General features: G+C 42.0%; 2 protein-coding genes across 13 annotated transcripts in view; one reads left to right on the plus strand and one right to left on the minus strand.

Annotated features, from left to right (window-relative positions):
• MCM8 (minichromosome maintenance 8 homologous recombination repair factor) overlaps nucleotides 1–5,153 on the minus strand; it is a 42,589-nt gene extending 37,436 nt beyond the window's left edge. The window contains exons 1-4 of one of the 3 annotated variants that reach the window (XM_045885413.3): nucleotides 4,849–5,152; nucleotides 3,427–3,502; nucleotides 2,326–2,478; nucleotides 1,928–2,011 (exon numbers count right to left, since the gene is read on the minus strand). In XM_045885413.3, the coding sequence (XP_045741369.1) occupies nucleotides 1,928–2,011; nucleotides 2,326–2,473 (232 nt within the window). In that variant the 5' untranslated portion in view covers nucleotides 2,474–2,478; nucleotides 3,427–3,502; nucleotides 4,849–5,152. Of the gene's footprint in view, nucleotides 1–1,927; nucleotides 2,012–2,325; nucleotides 2,494–3,426; nucleotides 3,503–4,848 lie in introns of all 3 variants that reach the window. The other 2 variants (XM_064572842.1, XM_045885412.3) reach the window with 2 other exon arrangements.
• A 216-nt stretch (nucleotides 5,154–5,369) lies between these two features.
• The window catches only part of TRMT6 (tRNA methyltransferase 6 non-catalytic subunit), a 62,657-nt gene continuing 53,541 nt past the window's right edge, over nucleotides 5,370–14,485 (plus strand). For 4 of the 10 annotated variants that reach the window (XR_010405783.1, XR_010405784.1, XR_010405785.1 and 1 more), the window contains exons 1-10: nucleotides 5,372–5,621; nucleotides 9,008–9,135; nucleotides 10,335–10,444; nucleotides 10,992–11,083; nucleotides 11,213–11,296; nucleotides 11,556–11,680; nucleotides 12,426–12,784; nucleotides 13,170–13,255; nucleotides 14,083–14,185; nucleotides 14,288–14,374. Coding sequence is in view for 4 of the 10 variants with exons in the window: in XM_054510012.2 (XP_054365987.1) it covers nucleotides 5,494–5,621; nucleotides 9,008–9,135; nucleotides 10,335–10,444; nucleotides 10,992–11,083; nucleotides 11,213–11,296; nucleotides 11,556–11,680; nucleotides 12,426–12,784; nucleotides 13,170–13,255; nucleotides 14,083–14,185; nucleotides 14,288–14,374 (1,302 nt within the window). In the remaining 6 variants the exon portion in view is untranslated. Of the gene's footprint in view, nucleotides 5,622–9,007; nucleotides 9,136–10,334; nucleotides 10,445–10,991; nucleotides 11,084–11,212; nucleotides 11,297–11,555; nucleotides 11,681–12,425; nucleotides 12,785–13,169; nucleotides 13,256–14,082; nucleotides 14,186–14,287; nucleotides 14,375–14,485 lie in introns of all 10 variants that reach the window. The other 6 variants (XR_010405781.1, XM_064572843.1, XR_010405782.1 and 3 more) reach the window with 4 other exon arrangements.

The following is a 14,485-nucleotide window of genomic DNA, read 5'->3' on the forward strand; positions in this document are numbered from 1 at the left end:
AGATAGAGAGAGAGAGACAGACACAGAGAGAGCACGAGCAGGGGGTAAGGCAGAGGGAGAAGCAGGCTCCCTGTTGAGCCAGGAGCCGGATGTGGGGCTTGATCCCAGGAGCCTGGGATCATGACCCGAGCCGAAGGCATATGCTTAACCATCTGAGCCACCCAGGCGCCCCAGGAAGTGACTCTCTAAAAGCACCAATATCTGGGAATCTTAGTACTGAGCCTTTGACACTTAATAGGACCTAGTAGTTCAAATAGATTACATAATAAAGTTTAAAATGAAAATTATAATAAAGCCAAAACTAGACACATGAACTAAATAAATTATTCAGAAACAGAGCTAAAGACAATCAGTCTTTGCAAAGTAAATTCTACTAGTCCATATTGCCACATCCTGAAATGAGAGGAGACAGACCACTACTTCACTCTGGTCCTAAAACCTTTATACTGGAAGTTCTGTAACATTTTCAAATTGGTCTCCCACAGAGAAATAATACCGTGAAGTAGTTTGGAAGTATAGAGGATATAAACTTAAGGTATCTCCTGAACTCCATCTTTAGGACCAATCTAAAGATCACTTCTAGTGTTCTGGGCTAACAGCTAGCTAATGCATCCTAAAGCAGCAAAAGACACATCAGTTATGAAACACATCTGTGTATATAATAGAAAAAAAACAGACTCGCAATACAGAAAACATTTGTAAAGCACTTTATTCATTCACCAAATGAATACTGAGTGCCTGGTATGGGGCAAGGTCTTTGCCCTCTTAAAGAAGTACACAATCTAGTGGGAAAATAACCCACAGATATATATGCACATATAACCCATAACTAATAAAAGACATATCATAGAAACTGTTAAGAATGCAGAAAAGAGGGGCACCTGAGTGGCTCAGTCGTTAAGTGTCGGCCTTCAGCTCAGGTCATGATCCCAGGGTCCTGGGATCGAGCCCTGCATCCGGCTCCTGGCTCAGCAGGGAGCCTGCTTCTCCCTCTCCCACTCCCCCTGTTTGTGTTCCCTCTCTTGCTGTGTCTCTCTCTGTCAAATAAATAAATAAAATCTTAAAAGAAAAAAAAAAAAATGCAGAAAAGACTAGTCTCCAAACCTATAAAGACAAGTATATGATGCTAGCTTTTGTTCTTGATTATAAAAGGGGAGATTCCTTAAGTGTATTTCTACACAAACCTGTGTTGGTGGTCTCTCGGTTCCAAGCCCACCCCTCCATTTTCTGCTCTGTGATGCTATGATCGAGATCTGCACAGTGCATTTCCCAGACTCCCTCTAGGTTCTGCCAATTGCAGGCACTTTAAAGACTGGAAGGTGGCAAGAAAGAAAGATTTTTTGTTTCTAATTCTTTTCAGCATCTCTTCAGCTGGAGAAAGTAGCTATAGTTCCAGCCTCCGGCTCTGAGCATCAACTGTGTAATCGTCCCACCAGAGTTATCACCAACAAGCAGCTTCATTCACTGCAGTGGTCTAAGCACAGGTGTGAAGGGCACCCTTAAGAGGTCCAAGCACAGCTTTGTAGGGTACCCCTCAGTGGCTGAAGCAACAGCCCTTCCTTTGAATTCTTAGGTCTTGGCCACTTCAGAACTTCTTACCTTTTGTACCCTCAGCCATAAGGATGGTTCCTGCTTCCAGAAGTTATTATTATCTGGGGGCTTACCTCAATGTTTCCCTTTTGCTCTTTAGACTTCCATCTGTATATATTAATTCCCTGCATTAAATCCCCTTTTTGAAATACCTAATGAGGTTTCTCCTTTCCTGATATAAAACCTAAAATATTCTTGAAACAAACATGATTTAATTGTTTGGGTGAACTAAAATTGAAGAAGGTGGCATCTATCAGTAAGCCAAATGATAGTAATATGAGATGTAACATCCAAACACAAGTTAAGAAAATAGAATTTATGGTACTTTCAACTCTACCTTCAGAGAAATAAAGCTTCCAGCCTTTATATGGTATTAACTGATCCAATGTTGATTGTAGTAGCAAAGTCTGCGAGGTTTGTTCTGAAAACAAAACAAAGCAACAGAATACTAGGTCAGCAGAAATAGTATATGTGCTATCAAAGCAAGCACTAGGTCAGGAGAAATAGAACATTTTTTTTCCAACTTGCTTCTCCTTCCAGGATTAAGCTGACATGGTATTAGTAGTTACAGGTTAAGTTAGAGGTTTCAGTAAAAATTTTGGATCTTAATGTTTGAATACTACTTTAAGGAGTAACATCAAATAAGACTGAAATTTAAGTTAAACTGCTTTGTAGGACAGGTATAGTCTCCTTTGTGGAGGAAAAAAATATTGAACAATCCTTGTCCTCTCCTACCAGAAGTATGTTTTCTCATGGTTTTATTCAGGTCAGGTCTGCGTTCTCTCTCTCTCCATTTTCCTGTGAAGCTCCCACCACCTCTTCCTCTTTTCCAGCTTTGAAATCTTCCTCGTCCAAATCCTCTGCCTCTATAGTCTCCATTCATATTTTCTGAAAGACCAAGATCTTCATCAAGATTACAGTGAAAATAGTGATAAGAATGTATTAACATAATCTTTAAAAAAACAAATTATAACTCAATAAAGCTGTTAAAAAGAAAAAAATAGTAAAAGTTACATATGTGGGGGGAAAAAAGAATGTATTAACATAGTTAATAAGAGAAAATTAATGTATTCTAGTTTGAGATTAGCAAACAGGCCTGCAACAGTGTACACTATGGTAATAGGAGATGTACCCTCAAAAACTCCGCAGTTACCCTTCTAATTCCCATCTCTCTCTCTAAGTTTTTATTTAAATTCCAGTTAGTTAACATGCAGTGTAATATGTTTCAGATGTACCACACAGTGATCCAATATTTCCATACAACCCTGGTGCTCACCACAACAAGTGCATCCTTAATCCCCATCATCACCTATTTCACCCACCCACCCCACCCACCTCCTTCTAGTAACCATCAGTTTGTTCTCTATAGTTAGTATGAGTCTGTTTCTGGGTTTGTCTCTTTCTTTATCCCCCTTTTGCTCATTTGTTTCTTAAATTCCACATGAGTGAAATCATATATTTGTCTTTCTCTGACTGACCTATTTTCCTTAGCATTAAACTCTCTAGCTCTATCCATGTCATTGCAAATGGTCCCATCTCTTTTTAAGGTATACCCATGGTGTTTCACCAAGTATACTGAATGTTCATGGGATAAAAATAAAGTACTGCACCTGTTTGCAAGGAGCTCCTACTATAGCAATGAAAATAAGACAAGTAATTAACTCTGAGATGACCTGTTTGTAGTGTTTTAGACTTATAAATGCACATATAAAAGAGCAGCACTGGCTGAACATAATCCTGACCTGTGACACTAGGAATACATCATCATAGCCCCTTATATACAGTCAATCCTGCATGTCATATCCACTTTTATCAGAGATACAAGGATATTCTTACATAGGCAGCTAATGTAGACCTTTCTGGGGAAGCATAGGAGTGGGACATGGTACATACACGTTTCAATCTTTCTTCTCTGTAGGGTTAAATGAGAAAGAAGTTAAGTTTCCGGAATTAACAACTTCTTAAAAAGACAATAAAAGAAAGATCATTTCCAGGTCAATACTGATTAGATAAATTTAGTTTTTAGATAAATTCATTGGAATGCAATCATTTTTTTTGATATTTGTTATTTGTTAATATATTATATTTGTTAATATATTATAATCCTTTTTTTTTTGCTAGTTCTCTCTTCACATTTTTTGTTTTGTACATAGCAAGATACTCATTTTTTTTTTTAAACTCAAAGATAGTTCTGGCTAAGTACCAAAGATTCAAAATATAAGTGACCTTTAAAATGGGTTTTAAAAAAACTCATGGGGCGCCTGAGTGGCTCAGTTGGTTGAGCGACTGCCTTCGGCTCAGGTCATGATCCTGGAGTCCCTGGATCGAGTCCCACATCGGGCTCCCTGCTCACCGGGGAGTCTGCTTCTCCCTCTGACCCTCTTCCCTCTCATGCTCTCTGTATCTCATTCTCTCTGTCTCAAATAAAAAATAAATAAAATCTTAAAAAAAAAAAAAAACTCATGGGTGGAGCACAGGGCATTTTTAGGGCAGTGAAATGATTCTGTATGATATTATAGTGGTGGATATATGACATTATGCATTTGTCAAAGCCCATGGAATTGTACTACAGAAAAAGTGAACCCTAACATAAACTCTGGACTTTAGCTAGTAATAACGCATCAATAATGGTCCATTAATTGCAACAAATGTAGCACACTACTGCAGGGTGTTAACAAGGGGAACCGGTCTGAGGGGAGGGAAGAGAAAATATAAGGGAACTCTCTGCACTTTCTGTGCCATTTTTCTAAAACCTAAAACTGTTCTAAAAAATAAAGTCTATTTTTAAAAATAGTTCATATCCTAAGGATAAAAAGAAATAAAGAATATATCCGTACACTGTAGTGCAATTCTTCACAAAACACCATATCCAAATTTGTCTGAAGGGATTTAATTAATAAATAAGTTAATACCCAAACAAGTTCACGATGTTAGGACAAGACAAAACTGATAATCGTCCAGACCACATCGCAAGTCAGGAAAATGAAGCCCTGAGAAACTGATCAAGATTCAAGTTGTTTGGTGGCAATACTGAGCTCCAAACTCCGTCTTCAGACTCCCAAGATGAAGCGCTCCTTCGAGAACGCTACCTGCCATATTTCCCAAATGAGATAACAGAGTGAGAATAGTAAAAATTCCAACACAAACGCAAGAAATAGGACTGCAGAACTGAGTAAAGGAGCCACCCGGGGGGCGGGGGGGGCTGCTGTGCTTCGTTAAACACCCTACTTCATTTAGGGCTCCTCAAGCTGTTCTTACTTGCAAAAAAATAGAGGTCCCAAAGCTCTCTCGGTTCTCAGCTAGGCAGGTTCCTCGTGGCAGCAGGTACGGCCCGCCGGGCTCTCCCCTCCTCCCGGAGAGGGGTGGGGGGAGACAGGTGGGGCCAAAAAGAAACTGAGGTCTGAGCTCCTCAGGTGACTCCTGCCCAAGTCCCTTCAGTTGCAGTCCTCCTGCTCCTGACGTCCTCGCGCGGGGGCCGAGTCTCATCTGTTGGAGCAGCCCGGGTGCCTCAGTTTCCCCACCCCCACCCCCCCTCCCGGACACCTCGCAGCCTCGCTGGAAAGCCTTTACCCACTCAAGCTGAACTCGTCAACTTCCAAATTCCTTTTTGGCGCGTCTGTGACGCAACTTCCGTCCAAGGAACCGCGAGACAAGAGGGGAGGAACAGAGTGCAGCCAATCAAAGAATCCGGCCAGACGGCAGCCGTGAGGTTGCCGGAAGCTGTCCCGAGGTTCCGACCGGAAAGCGGAAGCGGCGCGCAGCACGTGGGGGCGGTGCCGGTCGGAGGGTTCTGCGTCCACTCGGCTTGTGGTAGTGAAGCTGGCCGCGGCGACAGCGGAGCACGAGGGGCGGGGCGCGGGGGGCAGGAGAGACGCTGCAGAGCGGGGAGACCGGCTGAGCTTCATGGAGGGCTCAGGAGAGCTGTCGGGCCCACAGCCACCGCATCCTGGGGACCACCGCATCCGCGACGGCGACTTCGTGGTGCTGAAACGGGAAGATGTGTTTAAAGCAGTGCAAGTCCAGCGGAGAAAGTAAGTCAGGTTGTTGGCCTTAGGTGTCTCCGTCCCCATTTTCTCGTTATCCCTTCCCCCCAGAACCCCTCCCACCAGGGTCCCGTTCTTGATTCTGTGGATCCCCAATCTTCTCTTTCGTTATTTCCTTTTGGTCTTCCTACAGAGACCTTTTCCCCCAACGTCCCATTCTCGGCCCTCGGGGTCTCACCTGTCACTCCTGTCTTCCTGCAGAGTGCTCCTTCCATGGTTTCAAACCTGATTTTCTGCCTTCAACATCCCTCTCGATCTTTCCACAGGGTCCCATTTCCATTCTTGCCCCTCGGATGCTCAGATACCCACCCACCCACCCCCCCCCCGCACGCTTACCTTTCCTTCTGTCCTGCGGTTCTTCTAGGTCCGTGATATGTTCTCTCCTGTTATCTCACAGAACCCATCAATCATCCTCTGATATCCTTGCCTCTCAGGGTCCTCCCCTCCCCTGCCTTTTCCCCATAGACCATCCTTTCTCCCTATTCCCTCAGCAGGATCAATCCCACAAAAAATGAAACCTCTCCGACCTTTTCTGTCCTTCGGGCTCTTCTCTCTATCCAAACTGGAATAACTTTACGCCTAATAACGTTGGAGAGCAACTTCTCATAGCACGTAGGATCACTCTAGGGTTCCCTCACTTTACAGGAAGGGATGCCAGGTCTAGGAAAGTTAAATTCCCCAAAAACAGTTTGCTCAAGGTCTCAAAACTTGAAATTAGGCTTGATTTGTGAACCTGCTGATTAGTTACAACTCTATTTTAATAGTAGAGAAGTGGGAATTTTTGGTAGCTTCTTGGCAGGGGTGGTGAGGTTGTTAAACCCCAAAAGCTCATTAATGCTGAAAAAGAATTGAGATGTTTCAGTTAATTATCTGAAAAGTACAACCAAGCTTTCTTTTGAGTTAGATTATTATAGTACTTTTGACAATGAAATAAGTTGAGTTCAGTGTCAGGAGATCAGCTTTCTGCAGACCATAGGCTAGGAAGTGGTAGATTTGGAGTTTTAAGTGCACACATGAGATGAATTATTTTACTCCTGTGTGAATCAAACTGTTGACTGGTATTTAAAGTGAAACAGGTGTGGGGCACCAGGGTGGCCCAGTCCCTTAAGTGTCTGCTTTTGGCTCAGGTCATGATCTCGGGGTCCTGGGATTGAGCCTCGCGTCATGCTCCCTGCTTAGTGGGAAGTCTGCTTGTCCCTCTCTCTCTGCCCCTGCTCTCTCTTTCTCTCTCTCTCTCAAATAAATAAATAAAATCTTAAAAAAAATAAAGTGAAACAGGTGTCATTAGAAAATAGGTTAACAGTCCCCAAAGCACCTTGCTGGTGACAACCAAGTTTTATTGCACAAGAATCAATTTAGTAAAGGCAAGGAAATACAGGGTTGGGGGGGGGGGTGTTCCCTTTAGTCCAGAAATATATCTGCATCATTTTCTCTTCTAATCAGAAATTCTGGTTAGAAATATGGGTCAGCCTTCAAGTATATAATTTTTGGAAAGAGCCAATACTAGTTATTTAAACTTTTTAATTGAAACATAGCAGTGCAGCAAAGTCCTTATAAGTTTGATGAATGATACCAAAGTTTACACAGCTTTATAATGACCATACAGGTGAAATTTTGGTTTTTCTTTCTCATACTTTTAAGTTGCTTAATTTTAAAGGTTTTTGTTTTGTTTATTTATCTGACAGAGAGAGAGAGAGTACAAGTAGGCAGAGTGAGAAGCAGGCTCTCTGCTGAGCAGGGAGCCCGATGCGGGACTCTATCCCAGGACCCTGGTATCATGACCTGACCCGAAGGCAGACGCTTAACCGACTGAGCCACCCTATCTGGATCACTTAGGATCTCACGGGAGTTCACTCAGATGATTCAGCGAGGAGATTTAATGAAGATGTGACACATACACATACAGTGGTGTGGCAAGGTTTAGAGAACCAACAGAGAATGGTGATGCACGCAGGGTCTAGCAGTAGTGGGAAACTTTTGGCGAGGGAGTCTCTATGCATTTGTCGTAGACTCCTGGGGCACAGAGAAAGGAAAAGAAGGTATGGGTGGGGCACAAACAAAATTAACCAGTACGTGTCTTCCAGGATTCGGAGTTCTGTGGACATGGGCCATGTCGTAAAACTAGGCGGGGCTTCCTGAGATCCACTGGTCTTTTCTGGAGCAGACTGTGTGATATAATGGAAGGAACCAGGCTTTGGGGTCAGGCTGACCTCGATTTTAATCCCAGCTTCCACTTTTTAACTGAATCTTGGACAAGATACTTTTTCCCTAAGCCTCAGATTGCTTTTCTGGAAGGAGCTGTGTCCTAGGATTACTGTGAGAATTAAATAAAATATTAAACACTGTCACATACTGCCTAGACACTGGTCAATACTCAGGGGATATTAGTTTTCTTTTTTTGGAAAAAAAAATTTTTTTTGTTTTGTTTGTGGGATTTTCATTTTAAATGATAATAAGATAAAAATCCAGGTAATGGGGAAAGCTGATCCTCAGTAGAGCACTGTTAGTGTTAAGCACCATTTCCAAATGTATAGATTGTCAGTAATGTTTATCTGTAAATATAATTTGCCTTTACTAGATAATTTTGTTTGTTTATTAAGTAGGTTCCACACCCAGTGTGAGGCTTGAACTCACGACCCTGAGATCAAGAGTCCCATTCTCTACTGACTGAGCCAGCTAGGCAACTCTGTTTTTACTAGATAATTTTGAAAGAAAATAGCCAGTTAGACCAGGTAATTTGTTAAATCCCTGTCATCTCAGTGATAGTTCAATTTTGAGAGTTTCTAGTTAGAGTTGCAAGAGGTGGGGGCACCTGGGTGGCTCAGTTGGTTAAGCGACTGCCTTCGGCTCAGTTCATGATCCTGGAGTCCCGGGATCGAGTCCCACATCGGGCTCCCTGCTCAGCAGGGAGTCTGCTTCTCCCTCTGACCCTCCCCCCTCTCATGCTCTCTCTATCTCATTCTCTCTCAAATAAATAAATAAAATCTTTAAAAAAAAAAAAGAAGAGTTGCAAGGGGTATGACAATGTGTGTCCAGTGGGCTGGCAGTCTTGGTGACTCTTTATGCTATACAGGAAATCCACAAAGCTGTGAGTCTGGACATCCTGTCAGTGCAAATTGGAGTCAGACCAGAGCCTCAGAAGAGGAAGGTCTTCTGTCCTTTTTCTCCTTCCAAATTCAGTGTTTTTGTAGGTTCTTACTAATTTTATGTCTCTGCCCCAACCCAGTTCTCTCTGGTTCCTTTGTCAGTTTATGTTCAGAGATCATGCTGCTGATCATTCTTTATGGAGACCAGTTTTGAAATAAACTTGATTGAGCCTATCTTTTCTATACTGAATGCAAATGAGATTCAGCTAATTGCATTTTCTTCCCTAGAAAAGTAACTTTTGAAAAACAGTGGTTCTATCTGGATAACGTCATTGGCCATAGTTATGGGACCACATTTGAAGTGACCAATGGAGGAAGTCTTCAGCCTAAGAAGAAGAAGGAAGAGCCTACTTCAGGTGCACTACTTTGGGTATATGAAATAGGTGCTCTTGAGCTGGCTAGTCTGAAACCTGTCGATCCCAATTCTAAAATGCTAACCCAGGCTATCCCCAAGGAAATTTAAACTTATAATCTAAGAACTGTAGCTTGGTAGAATGAAGCAAGGTCTGCCTTTGGCTTTGGAATTCTGGCTCCAGCCCATGATTAACTGGCTTTCTGACTTTTGGGCCAAGTTTTTAATCCTAGAAGAATCCTTGCTACTTCAGTGTAAGAGCAGGTAGAGTCCTTTCAGTGCCCCGAAGTTAGATAACACCTGCAGGCAGTTAGCATGTCAGGTAGAGTTAAGAGTCTGGCTTCAAATTTAACTGACTAGGTTTAAGTTCCAGTTTCGTCACTTGCCTTGTAACCTTAGGCAGGTTACTTGGTTTCTCTAGGTCTTGTGTCTGCATCTGTAAAATGGAGCCATAAATACATGTAATGCCTAGGCTGTAGCCAGTGTTCAGTCACATAACACATAGGAAGTTCTTAACAGTGCCTTACCTGTAGCAAAGGCCCCATAATTTTAGTTATTGTTAATTAAAATTAGATATTTCAATATTTGTTTAAATAAATGTACGTAAAATATTTTCTTAATAAAATAAAAATAATTCATTTTTAAAATCAAGTAACTAAAATACTATTGAAGTTTTGGTTCAAACCAGTTAATTAAATACTTTTAAACTAACCTCCATAGTTTTATTGAGCACCAAATATGTGCCAGGCATGATTAGGCACTGTCTAAATCATCTCATAAAGTGTACCGAGCAGTGGGGAACACCAAGAATAAGTAGACAGGCAGACAACACACTTGCAGATGGTGATGTGTGCTGTGAAGATGGTAAAGCAGGGAGGTGTACTGGAGACTGATTGGGTGAGACGTGGCTGAGACAATGAGCTCAGCCCAGAGGGATGGGAAGGACCTAGAGCTCTGTCATGAAGGCACTCCCAAGTGGAGGGAGCAGCGGGTGCCAAAGCCCTGTAGTGAGCCTGGGCTTGGTGTGTCTAAGGAACAGAAGGGTAGTGTGGCTGAAGCAGTGGGGTTAAGAAATGAGGTCAGAAAAGGTCGTCAGGGGCCAGAGCATATACAGGATGGGCTGGATGTGGACATGAACTTAGAAGAAGAAAGATTTTACGTAACTTCAGATCATAAATGTCATTAAGCAATTTCCTTCCTTAGAGACCAAAGAAGCAGGCACTGATAATCGAAATATAATTGATGATGGGAAATCTCAGAAACTTACTCAAGATGACATAAAAGCTTTAAAGGACAAAGGCATTAAAGGAGAGGTAATATTCAAAGGATGTTGTGTTTTGCTTTTGTTTGGTATTGAGGAAATTGCTTGGATTTTAAAGCAGGATTTACTTAAGGTGAAATGTAAAAATACTGTTTTTCTCTTAGAAATAGCTTGACATGTACATGCCATTCAGTAGATCAAAGATTTCATTTCTTTTATGCAGGAATGTAAGTGAGTGAATTACTGATATTATTAGCAAAAGAGAATTTAATAGCTTAGTGCATATCAGAGCTTAACTTGGTTCATTTTCAGTAATGTTTTCAGCCAGTGTCTTCAGGAAGGACAGTTTCCTTTACATCCTTTCTCCCTTTATTATGTAGCTCTGGGTTTTTTTACCCTGTTTTAAGTGCAGTTAAAGGTACTTGTGTTTTAATACAAGTTCTAGATAGAGTAAAAAATGCAGTTTATTCATTTGGACTTCTGTGGAAAAGGGACTGGAAAATCAGACCTTTGGATACATTCCAGGGTAAGAAACCTTTGAAGTTATCATTTCAGTGGAAATAAAGTTTCAGGAAATCTGCTTGCTCCTTTTCTTATAGGAAATAGTTCAGCAGCTAATTGAAAATAGTACAACATTCCGGGACAAGACAGAATTTGCTCAAGATAAATATATAAAAAAGAAGAAAAAGAAGTAAGTGGATTTTGTTCGGAAAGAATGAAAGCATTAAATCTTTAAGGATTTATAAAATGTATATTATTAAAAATAAAATACTTTTCAGCCAGTTCTTAAAAACAGATGTCCTCTTTTTTCTTCCCCCAGGTATGAAGCCATCGTTACTGTTGTGAAGCCATCCACCCGCATTCTTTCAATTATGTATTATGCAAGAGAACCTGGAAAAATTAAGTACGCTTTGTTTCCTTTCAAAAGTATAATTGGGGGAAAATATATCTTTAAGAAAAGTCATGATTTTAAGTAAAATGAAAAACTTGCTCACCTGAATAAAGTGTCCTCCTACCTCATGAATTGTAAGTTCTTTTTACTGTTGCCTCCAAAGCACTCTATAATCTTACCAACATAATTTTTACGAAATAAAACTTAAAAAAATGATTAAAATAGCTGGCCCTGCTTAGCTAAAATAAACGAATCATTCTTTTTTCCTTAGCCACATGAGATATGATACACTAGCCCAGATGTTGACGTTGGGAAATGTCCGTGCTGGCAATAAAATGATCGTAATGGAAACCTGTGCAGGCTTGGTGCTGGGTGCAATGATGGAACGGATGGGAGGTAAGATTTAGCATTTTTAGGTTCATTAAAGCACTACCCTGACGTGAATGGAAGGACCTGAAAACTCAAGTGCACAGAAAGGCTGAATTACTGCAAGATTCACAAAATGGCTTGGGTAGGCCCGCACCACCCCAGTCCCTAGGACCTTCCTGCAGCGTCCACATCTCCCAGCCAGTGCTGTGTCGGTGCCCCTGGATGGCAATTGCCCTTGCCCCAACTTCAGTATCAGTGGGGATGTTTAAGAAGCCTTTGGCTGGCTTGGACCTCCAGGACAGTGATTTCAGTAAATTCTTGAATAGCTGGTTCTCATTTTATTGGCCTGAGTTGAGGGGATTGGATGAGAAGACTACGAGGGGTATATTTTGTCCTGGAGGAACACAACACAGCCTGGTTTAGCCTGGTTTGCCTACGCTCTCTCTAATCCTGTGGCGGATAAGAGCTTCTAACTGCCCTGATTGAGGATTGGACTGGGGGAAAGCTGAGAGCCAATTACCAATCATGTGACACCCAAATTTGCACGATCACAGGGTTTTACCATAGTGTCACGTGGAGGTTCATGTGTTTTGGAATTATATTTCCTTCACTGGGAATATTGAGTGGCTGAACAGACCACCCAGGGAGCTGCATCATCCTGCAGCCCCTGAAGAGTGGAGACCTTCAGTCTTCATACTGTGGAGGACCCTGAGGGTTTGCTGAGTCTAGAATCACCTCCATCGAGCAGCTGTTAATTTTTTAATCTCTTCAGGTTTTGGTTCCATTATTCAGCTGTACCCTGGAGGTGGACCTGTTCGGGCAGCAACAGCATGTTTTGGATTTCCCAAATCTTTCCTCAGTGGTCTTTATGATTTCCCACTCAACAAAGTGGACAGTCTCCTAAATGGAACATTTTCTGCGGAGATGCTATCTTCAGAGCCTAAAGACAGTGCTTCAGTTGAAGAAAGTAATGGCACCCTGGAGGAAAAACAGACTTCGGAACAGGAGAATGAAGACAGCGTGGCAGAAGCCCAAGAGAGCCATCATCCACCAGAACAGGAAACAATGGAAATCGTCTCTCAAGATCCAGAATATAAGGAGCCTAAAGAGAGAGGAAGCAAAAAGGATTATGTAAGTGTTAAGAGTCCCCCTAACCTTCATAATATTCCCCTCAGAGTTTGAGTTAACTTCATCGAAGCACTGAGATTTGGTTTGGCTTTGGAACATCAGTGCCCAAGATAATAAATACCAAAATAGATGGAGAAAACGTGTGTGTGGGTGTACGCACGTTTGTGGTGTATTCTTTGGGATGGAGCTTCAGGATCCAGAAGCATTGTATAGGTAGCTTACTGATTGTTCTATAACAAACGGGTTTGTGTGTTTTCAACTTCCTCATGAATGACCTTCCGTTGCTCTAGTCCAAGTTGATAAGTACTGTGGAAATGTTCTGACCGGCATATCCATGAACCTGACTGAACGACCTCAGTACATTAGTTTCTTCTTTTTCTTCTTGAAGATTCAGGAAAAGCAAAGGAGACAAGAAGAGCAAAGGAAAAGACATTTGGAGGCTGCTGCTCTGCTGAGTGAAAGAAACTCAGATGGGTGCGTTGATGAAGGAATGCAGATATCTGGGTGCTCGTGGGCTGTGCTTCAAACAGATTAGAATTGTCTGTGTGTGTGTCGGCTTTGATTACAGTGGGAGCAGAGATGGTGAGTCTGCCTTGGGTTTTTAAAGAAAGAAGGCTGCATCTGGTGGAGGTGGGAAATTGATTGTGCTGGTTTCAGAGTTTTAGAATGAATTTGAAATGTCTCCAGTGACAGTGAACCAGATGAGTCTGTGTGGTCCTGCTACATGCCCGTGGTAGGGCATTCAAATTGATGTGATGCTGGCTAATGGTAAAGGCCAAGGAAAACCTGACAGGAGACGTAGATTCCGGTAACTGGAAAGCCAGAATTACAATGTTGGATTTATTTCCAATTTTTTTTTCTAATCAAGAATGTCATTAAATGCTACTTAGAGTTGCCAAGCACCAAGAGAGCTTTTAATTCATTTTGTGTTTCTTAGAAAGTAATATCTCATGATTTTATGGGGTTTTTTTGGAATTTGTAGAATGTTGTATTTAAAGCTCTTCCTCGTGTGAGTCATGGCAAATGAATAGATGATCATTTTTTTTAAGATTTTATTTATTTATTAGACAGATTACAAGCAGAGGGAGTGGCAGAGGGAGAGGGGAAGCAGACTCCCTGCAGAGCAGGGAGCCCAAAGCGGGAATTAGTCCCAGGATCTCAGGATCATGACCTGAGCCAAAGGCAGACACTGAAGCAGCTGAGCCAACCAAGGGCCCCAGTAGATGATCATTTTAAGTGCATTTTAAAATTTATGCTCTGCTTTGCTGAGTAGAGAATTTGTCTTAACGTTTTCCTTGTAGTTTAATTGTAGCTAGTCGTTTCCATCCCACTCCACTCCTGCTGTCTTTGCTGGACTTCGTGGCCCCTTCAAGGCCGTTTGTGGTCTACTGTCAGTATAAAGAGGTAATGCTGGAATGGAAGGGCCGGGAGTTCTTGCATCTGCGTGTTAATACTCAAATCGCAGCCCTCAAGGCATTCTTAACTAAATTCTGTTTATACCTTTAGCCTCTGTTGGAATGCTACACAAAACTACGGGAAAGAGGAGGGGTCATCAACCTCAGGCTGTCTGAAACCTGGCTCAGGAATTACCAGGTACGTGTTCTTCCAGCCGTTTCCAGGGAGCTGCTCTCCTGAGTCACTGGCTCTCTGCAGTAGTGCCAGAAGTTGTTAAATAGACGCCCCTATTTCCGTCAACAGGGATGA

Source organism: Mirounga angustirostris, unplaced genomic scaffold (assembly GCF_029215605.1).
Source record: "Mirounga angustirostris isolate CCGP_5_RB_7025 unplaced genomic scaffold, mMirAng1.0.hap1 SCAF_10, whole genome shotgun sequence".
In the NCBI taxonomy this organism is placed as follows: Eukaryota; Metazoa; Chordata; class Mammalia; order Carnivora; family Phocidae; genus Mirounga; species Mirounga angustirostris.